We start from the raw sequence: 14605 nt of genomic DNA, 5'->3' as shown, positions 1-14605 counted from the left end.
TTCATGTCTTTTTATCAATACTTTCCCGGTTGAATGGAAAAGAAAAGAATAAAGCGTATTTAGTCTTGACACAAAATTTCTACTGCACTTGACAGTATCAAAAAGCAACATAAAAGTTTTTTATTGCTGTTTTTCATCTATGAGTATTAGTCAGTGGTTCAGTGTGGAGGAAAGGCCTACTACCAGTTCCATAAGCCACATGAAATTTATAATGTCTTTTTTTCTCTTTTTATGTACCTTCTTTTCTTTTCTTCATATTAACAAGAAGTTAAATGTTTTAGACATTTGATAAGCTGATAGTAATACACGAAAATTTGTAAGGGTTCCACGGAACCCAGTGTCTTGCTTTCTTTTGCTGTTGTCTATGTTTTCAGTATGATAGATGGTAGAAATCTATTTACTTCTGTATACTATCTTATGATCCTAAATAAGCTTCTGTCAGAGTATGGTAGAGCTTCTGTCCAAGTTTGTCCAAAATCTAGAACAGTTTAAGTAAGAAAGTTTAACCACAGAGTGAATATTTGTGAATGCTGCCAGCATCAATGACAAGGAAAAGTTGCAGGCTCGAGAAAAAGGTTGTACAACAGTTGTCATCCCCAAATAATAACCAGCTCCTCACAGAAATGGATGTATAAAGAAAGTCAAATATTAAAAAACAAAATGGGCTCCTGTATGCATGACTTTATATAGGCAAGAAATATGTTGAATTTAACCAGCTCAAAAGGCACACAAGCATCTCCCCCTCCCCTTTTTCACCCATGTGTCACATGTCAAAACTGCTATAAATAGAATTATTACTTAAAAGCAGGGTTCCAGTTATTATCACATCTGAAATGGTTGGATATAACCTTCAATCATTTTTTATACTGAATATTATCAAATAATATAGCACACTGGTTATACAAAAACACACAATTTATGAGGGTCTGGATTCTTTAATTTTTTTTTACCATTTTTACTTATTTTCTTTATTTAATTTGTTAAACACAAGGTTCATAACTTCAAAAGGAATGTTGGGATTGATCTGGGGGTTATTGTCCCAGCAGTTTAGGAATTGGGGACCAAAAAAGGGGCCCAAATAAGCATTATAGTAGTTTCCAGACAATAACTTATGTTTAATAAAGGCAACAGTAGTATACCGCTGTTCAAAACTCATAAATCCATGGACAAAAAACAAAATCGGGGTAACAAACTAAAACCGAGGGAAACGCATTTAATATAAGAGGAGAACAACGACACAACACCGAAAAGCAACACACAAAACACCACGAGAATAACAAATATAACATCAAAACCAAATACAAGAATTTGGGATAGATAAGTACCGTGCCACGTCTTATCTATGTTTAAGTGTATGAATCTCTCTGAAATTATACCACAAGTTTCCATACCACAAAGGGATGGTTAGGAATGACCTTGGGGGAATATGGCTCAAACCATTTAGGAATTGGAGGCAAAAAAGGGGGGAAACAAGGGTTTCCTGGTTAATGGACAATCAAGACAATGTTAAAGCAGTCTAAGGGAGGTAATCCAATCTCATTTAAAGTACAATGTATTTAAATGGGTATTTATGGTTGCAAACTTCATTAGAAATTTGAGATTATGTAATATGACCATAACTTGAGGGAAACAATTTGAAACGGCATAGTGTAGTGCACAAAAGCAAATAGTTGAATATAAATTCAATTCTAAGTTCTTTGACTACAGTTATTCTGTGTCAGAAACCTATTATGTGTCAAATATTTAATTACAATACAAATAAAGACCTGTATCAAGTGCTATTATTGTGTCCATTTTTGCCACAAATGTTTAGGGTTTGAGCTCTGCGGTCGTATCCAGCTGCGCTCAGCGAAGCAATTTATTATTTTTTTATACTCGGATGACAGTTGGTGAATGCATAGCAATTTTTCAAAAGATATGGTAATACAACGTTTTCCGATGATTTATATTTTGTTAGAAGATATGGTAATACTCTGTTTGCTGTTCATTTTTGTCTTAATTCCATGTCTGTTTGAATTTATCTGAACAGTGGGTTGGGTTGTTTATTGTTTGCTCAACGTCCAGTGAAAAATAGTTAAAACATATTCGGGACGATTTGCGAGGACTTTTCGATACATAGTGCTTTGTCCGATGTTTCGAAGACAAGACGGAAGATGATTTTAATTGTCTTGTTCCATTATCTTTCTGATAAAACTCCGATAACGGTGATAAATTCATCTTCATGTTCCATTCTTTGTCTGATTGAACTCCAATATAAATTTTAAAAAGTGACCATTTTGTTCTATTCCTTACCTGATAAAAGTCTGAAAACAATGATAAAATCACTGTATAGCCCGTCAAAGTCGTTAAAAACTTCCATATATATTAAAACATGAGCAAGAATAAAAAAAATAATTGAAAATTAAAGAATTAATTTACAATAAACAAAAATATATTTGTGAAGTCTTACAACAGCGAGTTTCATTTAAAAACAGGAAATAGTAAAATTTTCTCTTTTTTTATATTTAAAATTGCCTTATGAGAATGGTTTTATTCAAGAGAGGGTAGTTATAGTATATATTTTTTTTCAAGTGTTAAATATATTACTTCTTTTATTATAAATTTTAAATCTTGATTAGTAATACGCAGTAACATTGAATTATATCAAAACAATAGACACATGATGATCTAGATTAATTTGCACAATCTGGCTTAAAGAGGTCCAATCTGTATTTTGTATCCAATGACAAACTTAACGATGGTCTCACGTTTTAAATTAAAAAAAAATAGATCGACTTTGGGGATAAAAATGTGCACGATAAATAAGCCGTAAATATTCTAAATAGAGTTATTTAGAACGGAAATAATGACATTATCTAGCATATGAAGAAAGTTAACTGAAGTCAAATCAAATTAGCCTTTCCTTTTTGTCTTGGAAATATCTAGATATGATCTATTCATTTCAGTCTATATGATTACTGCCAGCTCACTGGGGTAAAACATAGGTGCTTTGGGGACCTGACACTTTTCTATACCTCATTTTTTTCCCCGAAATCCATTATATATTTTTATTTTTGTTTCCTTTTTTTCTTTTTTTTTCCTTCATTTTTGCGTTTTTCTGTGATGTATCAACATAAATATACATAAAATAACACGTATTTACTATTTACTACCGGTTCCCAGTTTACTAAATACAGTGGTCACTGATAGATTATACCGATAGATTAATTAACTTAATACAGTGGTCACTGATAGATTATACCGATAGATTAATTAACTTAATACAAAGAGGAAATCCTGGATAATCATAGGTCTGTTCTTTGTTCCTTTGGTATTTCAACCAAAGATGAAGAACTGGATCTTCCATCACTGTATTGGATACCTAAACTACATAAGTGTCCTTACAAACAGCGGTATACTGCTGGGTCTTCCAAATGCTCCACAAAACCTCTTTCTAAATTATTAACATCCATTTTATCAGCAATCAAAGACGGGCTTCAAAGTTATTGTGAAACTGCCTATTCTAGAGGTGGCGTGAATCAGATGTGGATACTTAAAAATTCCAAAGATCTTTTAGAGTACATACAATCTAACTCTCTTTCATCTTGTAACAGTATTAAAACATTTGACTTCTCTACTCTTTACACAAGTATTCCACATTCCAAACTTAAAGACAAATTAAAAGAGTTGGTATTACTTTGCTTCATAAAAAAGAATGGCCAACGTAGATACAAGTATCTTGTCTTAGGGAGGGATAAATCCTACTTTGTAAAGAATCACTCTGAATCAAACAAAAAATTCTCTGAAATCGATATTATCAAGATGCTTGATTTCTTGATTGACAACATATTTGTTACGTTCGGAGGACGTGTTTTTCAACAGACTGTCGGCATACCAATGGGAACAAACTGTGCCCCTCTACTTGCTGACTTGTTTCTTTATTATTATGAGGCTGACTTCATGCAGGAACTTCTTAGGAAGAAAGATAAGAAGTTAGCAATATCCTTTAACTCTACTTTCCGCTATATAGATGACGTTCTTTCACTAAACAATTCAAAATTTGGTGACTATGTGGAACGCATCTATCCCATCGAATTGGAGATAAAGGATACTACAGATACAGTTAAGTCAGCTTCATATCTTGACTTACATCTAGAAATTGACAATGAGGGTCGGTTGAAGACAAAACTTTACGACAAAAGAGATGATTTCAGCTTTCCAATTGTGAACTTTCCATTTCTAAGTAGCAACATTCCAGCAACACCTGCATACGGGGTATATATCTCTCAATTGATACGATATTCCCGTGCTTGCATTTCCTATCATGATTTTCTTGATAGAGGGTTACTGCTCACAAGGAAGCTATTAAATCAAGAGTTCCAAATGGTGAAGTTGAAATCATCCCTTCGTAAATTTTACGGACGCCATCACGAGTTGGTTGACCGTTATGGAATAACCATTTCACAAATGATATCGGATATGTTCCTCACGTCGTAACTACAATCCCCTTCCCTTTCATGAATTTGACCTACCTAATTAGACTATTTACCGGATTTGTAATCACATAAGCAACACGACGGGTGCCGCATGTGGAGCAGGATCTGCTTACCCTTCCGGAGCACCTGAGATCACCCCTAGTTTTTGGTGGGGTTCGTGTTGTTTATTCTTTAGTTTTCTATGTTGTGTCATGTGTACTATTGTTTTTCTGTTTGTCTTTTTCATTTTTAGCCATGGCGTTGTCAGTTTGTTTTAGATTTATGAGTTTGACTGTCCCTTTGGTATCTTTCGTCCCTCTTTTAATACAGTGGTCACTGATAGATTATACCGATAGATTAATTAACTTAATTCAATGTATTTCATGAGTCTAGCTGAACCACGAATTAAAATATTTCTTGTATGCAGACTTTTAAAAAACAACAAAATCAAATATCTACTATTTTAACAATTTTTCTCCAATTCACGAAAATAAATTCACAGTATTTTCATACTATAAAATGGCTTTTATATGCTTGTGTGTGTGTGTTTTGTTCGTCTCCTTTTACGTTGTTAATTGTTATTGGATCAACGTTGGTACAAACGGAACGATCAGGTTTGATTGATCACGATTAAAGTATAGAACAATACATCGTGATAGTAATCTAATTTGCTCTATGTATGACAATATATTTGTCAAATGTCGCCTTTAAAATCAATCTAAGGTACACACATATTTGATCGCCAATTAGTTACTGTTTCCATGTTCCAATATGTCTGCCAGCATTCGTCCTCCAGATAAGACAGGAATTAGTGGTCCTGCGCCTTTCCCTGCGAATCCTGGGAACGTGTTAAAGACATCAGAAAATAGCACGAACAGTATGAGTAACCAAACAAATGGAACTATGTCTGTTAATGGGACGAAACAGAATGAGACAGGATCGGCAACGAACATGCCAACAAGTGTAGGGGAAACCACAGGAAGTATGGATTTAAAACCATCATTTGAAGAGAAACCAGGACACACTCCCGACAAAATGACACCAAATGGATCTAAATCAGTTTCATATCCAATAGGAGGTATCAGTCCACAACACGATAATAGGACAAACAGACCAGTGAGGCCAATTTCTGCAAAATCAATGGCCGACGTTTTAAAATCAGATTTAATGGTTTGTCCAATATGTGACAAGGAGATGACTGCGCCAAAGCAATTTCCATGCCTTCACGCGTTTTGCGAGGGTTGCATTTCCTCCAATGTGGCTAACTTAAAAGATGAGGATCCCCATTGTCAAATTCGATGTCCAGTTTGCGAAATTCCGGTTTCAAATTCGCGCAATAACGTTGACGCCAAAGTTTTTGCTGAAAGTTTACCACCGAGTCTTTTCATTTCGTCTTTGTTGGTACAGAAACAGATAAAACAAAAGCAATGTAAACCTTGTAACAATACTGGGAAGAGAACATCAGCCGACTCATGGTGCTCTTACTGCGCAGAAACTTTGTGCCCTGAACATTTGTCTTACCACAACGCTCTGACGTCACCTTCAATACATCATGTGTTTAAGATGTCACAAATTGAGAAAAATCCTCAGATAGCGGAAACTTCCGGGAAATGTAATGTCCATGAATACGAAAGAATTAAATATTTTTGTCAAGATCATAAGTATCCTTGTTGTGAGATCTGTTGGAAATCAAGTCACGAGATATGCGATGTCGAATCTTTGGAATTGGCCGCATCTAGCGTAAAGAACAAACCCGAAACAACCAGGCTGATTGGGGACTTAGAAATTATGGGATCACATTCAGAACATATTCTCCAAGACAGGAGGAGAAATATAGATGATCTTGAGCACCAGAAATCAGAAGAGAAAAAAGCTGTTAAAAATATGCGCGAACAAATAAATGAACATCTGGACAAACTCGAGACTAGCATGATGGATGATCTTGATAAAATTCATCGTCAAAAGACAAAAGAGATTGAAAAGGAAGTCCAACTTTTTGAACATAAACAACAAAGTGTTTCCTTTTATAAGCTATTATTGGAGAGTGTCTTAAAGAACTCATCAGATGTCTTAGCGTTGACGGAGCTTGCTAAAATTAGACACCAGTGTAAAATCCTGGACGAAAATTTGCATCATAGAATATCGAAACTCAAACGCACAGATTTTGTTGTTGTTTCCAACAATTTAGCTGGAAACATGGGAAAGCTCGCAGAGGTAGAAATCAATCAAAGGCCTATTACTCCTCCACCAGCATTTGAAGCAAGACCAAAACACAGCGGAATCCTAACACCAAGATCTAAACTTCTCCATCCGCGGCGGGAAAAGGGCAGTACCTTTCTTGTTCTAAGATATTCCAGCAGTAAAATAACAGGAGGGTGTTCATTGAAGTCGTCACTTCTTCTGGTTGATAATCGCGGGAAAGAAATACGCGGTTATTCAATAGAAGGTCACAGAGAAGAAAAACAGGTTTTCTCGTTTAAAGCGGAACAGGAAGGAAATCCGTTTGACGTCACGGTTCTGCCACCACGACGCTCGACTATCATGGTGATCGCCACGATTCCTCTGAAAAATCGATTGCAAGTTCTGGAATTCGGGGATGACCACAATACAAAAGGAGCTTATTACAAGACCAATGGAAAATGTTACGGAATATCTTATATGGATGGATATATCATAGTTGCATGTCATACAAAGCTAGAAATATGGCGAATGGACGAGGACTATAATTTGATGTTCGAGAGAAGCATTTTGACCAAAGGGGATCACGTGAACTACGTCTGTGCAGCAGACAACAGGATTTATTATTCTGATTCAGCAGACAAAGGTTCTGTTGTTTGTACAACTTTAGATGGCACCAATATATTTGCTTATAGTCATCATAATCTGCGGATGCCAATGGGGCTAGTCTTAGATCAAAGTGGGAATGTGTATGTCGCTGCATACTACTCAAATAATATACATCTGATAAGTCCCGAGGGTGTTCTTATGAAAGTGACAACGCCTAAAGATTCGCACTTTAATAAACCATTATTTCTCATTGAAATAGATGGTAAAATCTTTGTGACATATGACAAACACAAAATTACGTCATTACATTGATACTGTACTCTCTCGATTGGTGTGCTGTGTATATATGTTCAAATAAAAAGATTACAAAATCAAGTGTAGACCTAAGCATATATATATAGATGTACATCATATATCATGATATTACCGTCGCCGTTAGCTCTAAACTCTTTATAAACTCTGCCATTCTGTCCGTCAGAAAGACCTTGGGTAGAAAAATTGTCGTCAAAGTTTTCATGGCTTCTTTTAAAGGGAATGATTTTTGAATTTGGTCTGCAGCTTGGTAATGTTATGCATGTTATAAATTTGAGTGTAGATCTGCTTCGAAGCGTCTTTCTATTTGCCAATAGTTAGAAAACTTACATTCATTATACATTAAAATTGTGTGTCCAACTTTTCAACTTACATTCATTATACATTAAAATTGTGTGTCCAACTTTTCTCTGAAAGTGAATAATTTAATGTTTTGGTTTGAAGGGCGAAGCGTATAGGTATCTTGGTTTAAATGAAAGGATATTATGTTTGTTGCATCAGTTATGCTTCAGTTCATATGTTAGCTAAATCCATTACATGCAGCCACGAATGTTCAGACTCGGACTTACCTAGTTCATATACTACTAGAACAAAAAATTCTTCACGTATTTTAATGGTTGAAATACTGGATTTAAACTCTGACTGCTATTTATTTTTGTTATCAATTTTTACTGAGACTGTTCTTCTTTTTTTCAATGATTTGTTCTGTTCTCATTCGATATAATAGTTACATCGGTAAAACCTAAAACCACAAAAATACCGAGATTCAAGTAAACTTCAAAACGGAGAGTCATTTATAAAATCAAAAACTCAAACACATCAAATGAATAGAATATAACTGTCATATTCATGACTTGGTACGGTCATTTCTTTATGTACCAAATGGTGGAATAAACCTAGTTTTATAGCTAGCTAAACCTCTCACTTGTATGTCAGTCGCATTAAATTCCATTATATTGACAACGATGTGTGAACAAAACAACCAGACATAATAGGTAAAAGTGTCAAAAATAGGGATACAGCAGTCAACATTGTGTTATAATCTTAATCACTATAAAACAAAACAAATATCTCAACAAAGAAAACCAACAAAGCATATAGACAAAAGCACACTAGCAAAAAATAATACAAAAATATACCATAGCACAATAACACAATGACGCGATGCATAATTACCGAGCCACGTCAAATGGATATAATCAAAAATAGACTAAAAAGTAAAAATACTAATTTACAAAAATAAATAAAAGAACACTTTAATACGTAATTAAGATGATAAACAACATCAGAACCTCAAGACTGCAATGCCACCGTGTATTATTTGTGAAGTTAAAAGGAATTAACAACAAGGTTTTGCTATCTTCCGATGTACCTTTTTAGAAAAAGGACGTCTCGTTCTTTGACATTACACTGGTTCATCAACTTTTTGCTCAAAAACTGGAGACCTTTTACAAAGTCCGAGTAGCAGCTGTAAGGTCTTGAATACTGAATGAGTTGGAAATGTATATCCCATATGCAGGTAAAGTTGGCATATTGCTACTAAAGTGGGGAATATTAATAATTTCAAAATTAAAATCGTCTCCTATGTCGTATGTCGTAAATGTTGGTAGAGATGACCGCTTCTGTCAAATTCGAGGTATAAGTCTAAAATTGAGACAGATGGTGTCGTCTGTTGTTTCTTTAATTCTAATTCTGGAGGACATGATATTGGAATCCAATCAGAACAGTTTGGATTGAACAACGTCAATATATCAGAATGTGAAATTAAATGATCTGAATTCTTTAATCTTCTTGTTTTTGACAAGTGTCGGAATAAACTCGTATGATATAAGAAAAGGTTGGCAAGGAGAGGTGCATATCATGGTAGACTCGTATGATATAAGAAAAGGTTGGCAAGGAGAGGTGTATATCATGGTCTGAATTTTTGGTTTGACATATAAGCTCATCATTTTACTTGGCCAGTTAGTAATAAGAAAGTCCAATGCATTTTTATTTCTAGTTCGTTCTTGTATTAATTGAGTTAATCCATTTTCACCAAGAATATAATATTCTTCTGCATGTTTGGTTCCTTGGTAGACTGTTTTGTTTGTCCAATTCTATCATGTTAGTTTGAAGACATCCCGATCATTAAGCATGTATTGTTTTGTGAAGCTCTACTGACACTGTTTTGAATTCAGCGATACTCTCTTTGTTCTGTTTTTTTTTGGGGGATTACGTATGAGCATATGTACCTTTTTTTGTTGGATTTGTGTTCAGTTTAGTTCATAGCTGGTGTTTAGTTCTGTATTTCAGAGCTTACAAATGTGTTGTGTATGGTCATAAAGACTTTACATCTAGTTTTCTCTTTCTTTGTGTCCTTGTGATAGATGTTATATTCTGGTGGGTATATTTAGCTGTTGGTAATTGACAGTATAGGACAATCCACAAACTTTATCTCGTCACCTGGATGTTGCTCATTAATGTGTATTGTTCTTTTTTTATTCTACGAGTATGGTATTGTTAAAAAGATATAAGAAGATGTGGTATGAGTGCAAATGAGACAACTCTTATTATAGTTCACAGTATAAATTAATCGCAGAACTATCAACTTTATAACAACACGATAGTTGCTGTTGAACCATAGTTCTGTCAGCTGATTTCTAATTTGTGTAGACGATGGGTCAACATATTCCCCATAAACACATCAAGGACAATTAAAGTTATGATCTCTAGACTTGCAAGGTGTACTAGTATACCGGTGTTCAAAAGTCATAGATCGATTGAGAAAAACACAAATCCGGGTTACAAACAAAAACCGAGGTTAATGGAACAAAAACATCGAAATGCAACAAAAACAAACACCAACACACATAGACACGACCAATTTGATAACAACTACCATACTCCTGACTTGGTACAGGATGTTTCAACCTGGTGTAATGACATGCCAAACCTCCCGCTTTATGACAATGTTAAAAACATACTGCTGAAACACTACGTATCAGAAATACAGCACAAACACACGCAAGAACATTCATAACAGAGAAGCGCACAAACAAATCATATATAATAGTCGAAACATCATGAAAACTGCAGAACAACAACGAACATATTCCACCAACGACAAACACCTCAGGATATCAAAAACAGTATGCGCTTACATAACTAACATGCAATCTCGAACTTTATACAATTAATTTTACAATTTTTGTACAAAAAATTTTTCATGACAATGATAGCATGGAAAATAAATTTTATAATTATTTGAACTACAAACTATAACACAAAACAGATTATCCAAAACGAAACCATAACAGAAACAAAAATAAATCCACGGATGTGCAAAATTCGTTCTTGGGGACTTTTTCACTTGAAAGTAAGTGGATTAGGATCACCTACAATTCCGAAGGACATGAGTTTATTTTAAGTGTTTTGTGGGTTTTCTTAATGCTTAATCTCTTAGTTTATTTGTTTTTAAATAATAAACAAAGATAAAATAAAGTGTGCACGATGATTGATTAATTAGTTGTTTGGGACATTTTCACATTAAAATATGCTGTATGGTATGAAATATTTTGTTTATTGTGAGAAACTATGAAATAATCAATAAGACGTTGTTTTTTATCTTTCTTTCATGAAACAATACAATACATTTATGTTTATGACCAGTATATAAATTTGTATATAAATTAAATGTTTAAATGTTTAAGGTTAGAGGGAATTGAAGTCACGATAGACCTTTTACAAGATTAGTCGTCTGTCAAACTACATTTTAATCATTTTAATGGTATATACAATAGGTATTATATTACCAAGCCTTTCAAAAATAATACATGCTATCTTCTCATCACAACATTAACTGTACTTTAAATTTAAAGATCTGAATGACAGATCAACAATGCTATACTCCGTTAAGGTTCCATCTATAACTGTTGCATGGCAAATGTTTGTTATATATCTTCCAGGCTTGGCTGCATTAGAGGGGATCTGTATGTCGATACAGATTTATCGATTAAGTAAATTCAATTGGAATACCGTTGAAAATATTTGTATGAATCCTTCAAATAAGTAAATGGTAGTTGCATTATTGTTTGTTTTTGTTTCACTTTTGTGTTTTATTATTTCGTTGTTTTCCTCTTATAGTTCATGTGTTCCCCTCGGTTTTAGATTGTAACCCGTATTTTTTTCTCTCACAATCGTTTTATAACTTTTGAACAGCGGTATACTATTGTTGTCTTGATTTATATCAACTATGATTAAAAAATTTCATCGGAGTTAGGTATTTTTGCAATTTTACTTTTTATTAACTTATTATAATAGTAGCTACGAAACGCGCGTTTGACGAGGATAGAAAATTTAATCCTGGTATCTATGATGAGTCTTTACACAGTTAGGCGACTATGTACTGCCCTGCATTGATATATTGAATCGGCTCATATAGACCCTCAATAAAGGAGATGATATTGAATCAAAACGTATTCAAAATGTATAAGATGACGTAGATAAAACGGGAGCTGATTGTTTAAACTATTGTTATTGTATATATACTAAATTACAACGAAGAATTTAACTTCATATAATGACTTAGGTAAAATACCAAATTGTATTTTGAACCTGGTATTTTCAAAATGGCAGCTGATGTGTCAAGACCAACTACTGTTTCTGTGAATGGTTCGAAGTCAAAAGCAGGACAGGGAGTAGACTTGACCAAATGTCATCTTTGCAAAAACACGTACACAGCTCCGAAACAGCTGCCATGCCTACATTCCTACTGTGAAGACTGTATTATTAAGAATCTGAAATCAGCTTTAGATACAGATTCTACGGCGCAGCTGAAATGCCCTATCTGTATAGCTCCACTTCCTGACGCTCGTACTAAGGATGTCAACAGTTTGGTCAACAAACTTCCCACGGATCACTTTATATCGGCATTAATGGTACAGGATGTACTGAAAACAAAGGTTTGTAAAACTTGCCAGATAAACAATAAAAAGACAGACGCTGCATCATGGTGTGCTTATTGTGCAGAGGCCATGTGCGAGGAGCATGCTGTCCGCCATAATGCAATGACACCACGTGATACGCACAAAGTGAACGCGATTTCGGAAATTGAGAAAGACCCGTCGTTAGTGTATCCCCCAACTTTTTGCACCAAACAAAAACATGGACGTAAAAAATTGGAGAAATATTGCATGGATCATAAAAAACTTCTCTGTAGTGACTGTCGTTCTTTACACCATAGTGAGTGTCGGGTAGCAGACATTAAACATGCTGTAGATGCAATGAAGAATACATTCGGTGTCACGGCAGTTGACAAGATGAAAATGGAAGTAGCCAATATTATCAAGAATAGAGAGCAAAATATAACAGATCTAAACAATCAAAAGACACAAAAAGAGGCCGCGATCAAGACACTGCGAGACGTAATTAATCAACATCTTGACAGTTTAGAGGTTACACTGAAGGAAGAGCTTAGTAAAGCACATGCGGCTGAGATAGAAGATATGAATAAAGATATCAAAAGTTTTAAAGACAAAGACGCAACACTCGACCATTACAAAATTCTAGCCGAAGCTGTTGGTAGATCGACAACCGATGCACAAGCTTATCATCAAGTAGAAAAACTTATTGAGCAGGTCAAAATATTAGATGAACATGTTTACCATAAAAAATCAATGCTTTCCAAAAGTGAGGTGGATATAATTCCACTCGACGTGACAGGTAATATCACCCAGCTTGCCGAGGTGAAAGTGAGGCAAACAAAACCTAAAATCGAAGGCAAAGAAGAAAGCAAGGTTAGTGTACATACTGCACATAGTACAATAATTGAAAGAGAAAGACGAAACAAGTTTTTAGCTCTGAAATTCCAATGTAGTTTCATTTCTGGAGGAATAAGTTTAAATTCCAACTTGTTCTTGGTTGACAACAGGGGAAAAGAACTTCGTTCCTATACAGAATACGGAAAGAGAGACACCACTTTGACATTTTCACTTCCAGGTAATCCTTTTGACGTGGCACTACTTCCCCAAAAGAAGAATCGTGATGTCGTAGCTATTACTTTTCCGAAGGACAATCAAATTCAACTTATTGAAATAGGAAACATTTCCTTAGAAAAGCAGTTAAAGCATTTCTATAAAACAACGGATAAAGGATATGGTCTCGCAAGTACAGGAACAAAGTTAATCGTGGCTTGCAAGTCCAAGCTAGACATATGGGATATCACAGAAGAGCATAAACTTATGCACGAAAAGTCAATACCTACAAAGGGAGATAAAGTAAAGTATGTTGCCGTGGCAGACGACAGTCGTATCTACTACACCGACTCATCCGAACGCGGAACTCTCAATTGTGTCAATATGGACGGAGTCAATATTTTCCAATACTCACACAAACATCTCAAACTTCCTATGGGTGTTGCTATCGATTCTAAAGGTCACGTGTATGTCTGTGGATTTCATTCAAACAATGTTCATCAAGTATCCCCCGAGGCAAACCTGTTAGAAATAATGACACCCGAGGACCCACATTTCCGGAAGCCAATTGCATTAATTCCGAACGCTGGAAAGATGTTCGTGTCATATGAAAATAATGCCATAACATTGCTATAACATTTCTAAGATGTGTTGCAGTCTCTTGTTATAAATAATTGATTTTGTTTGAAAATTTTAAAAAGTTAGTTTTTATCGCTGTTCTTAACTGTAGATCTAGGATATGTTTGCTTGTTAGATAAGATCCAAATAAAACTATGTATATTGCTTTTATTTAGGAATTGCTTCTTTCAGTATTTTGATGTGTTAAAACATTTTTGACAAATGTACGTTAATTTTGTATGAAGCGATGAAGTACATGCAGTCATGAATGTTGTAAAAAAATTGTCTTTTCGAAATAACATGAAAAATGTGGTAATTGGTAAACAAAGAGATATGATATGACTGCAAACAAGACAACTTTGCCGTTTGATAACGGACTTTTCATTTCGAATTATCCTCGGAATTCGGTATTTTAGTTAATTTGTTTCTACCTAAGACCACAGGACAAGAAATAAACAAGGACAACTTCACTTCACAAAATAT

General features: G+C 34.6%; 1 protein-coding gene across 1 annotated transcript; it reads left to right on the top strand.

Moving 5' to 3' along the window:
• Nucleotides 1-12120: 12120 nt before the first annotated feature.
• LOC143063433 (uncharacterized) lies at nucleotides 12121-14293 on the top strand. The gene has a single exon (XM_076235582.1). The coding sequence runs from the start codon at nucleotides 12161-12163 to the stop codon at nucleotides 14138-14140; it is 1980 nt and encodes a 659-aa protein (XP_076091697.1). The 5' UTR covers nucleotides 12121-12160; the 3' UTR covers nucleotides 14141-14293.
• Nucleotides 14294-14605: the final 312 nt, after the last annotated feature.

Source organism: Mytilus galloprovincialis, chromosome 2 (assembly GCF_965363235.1).
Source record: "Mytilus galloprovincialis chromosome 2, xbMytGall1.hap1.1, whole genome shotgun sequence".
In the NCBI taxonomy this organism is placed as follows: Eukaryota; Metazoa; Mollusca; class Bivalvia; order Mytilida; family Mytilidae; genus Mytilus; species Mytilus galloprovincialis.
Note: the sequence above shows the minus strand (reverse complement) of the source record. Positions and strands in the feature narration are given on the sequence as shown.

Bases quoted from the DNA above. Each gene is read 5' to 3' on its own strand.
- LOC143063433 (XM_076235582.1), top strand. From the start codon at position 12,161: ATGGCAGCTGATGTGTCAAGACCAACTACTGTTTCTGTGAATGGTTCG.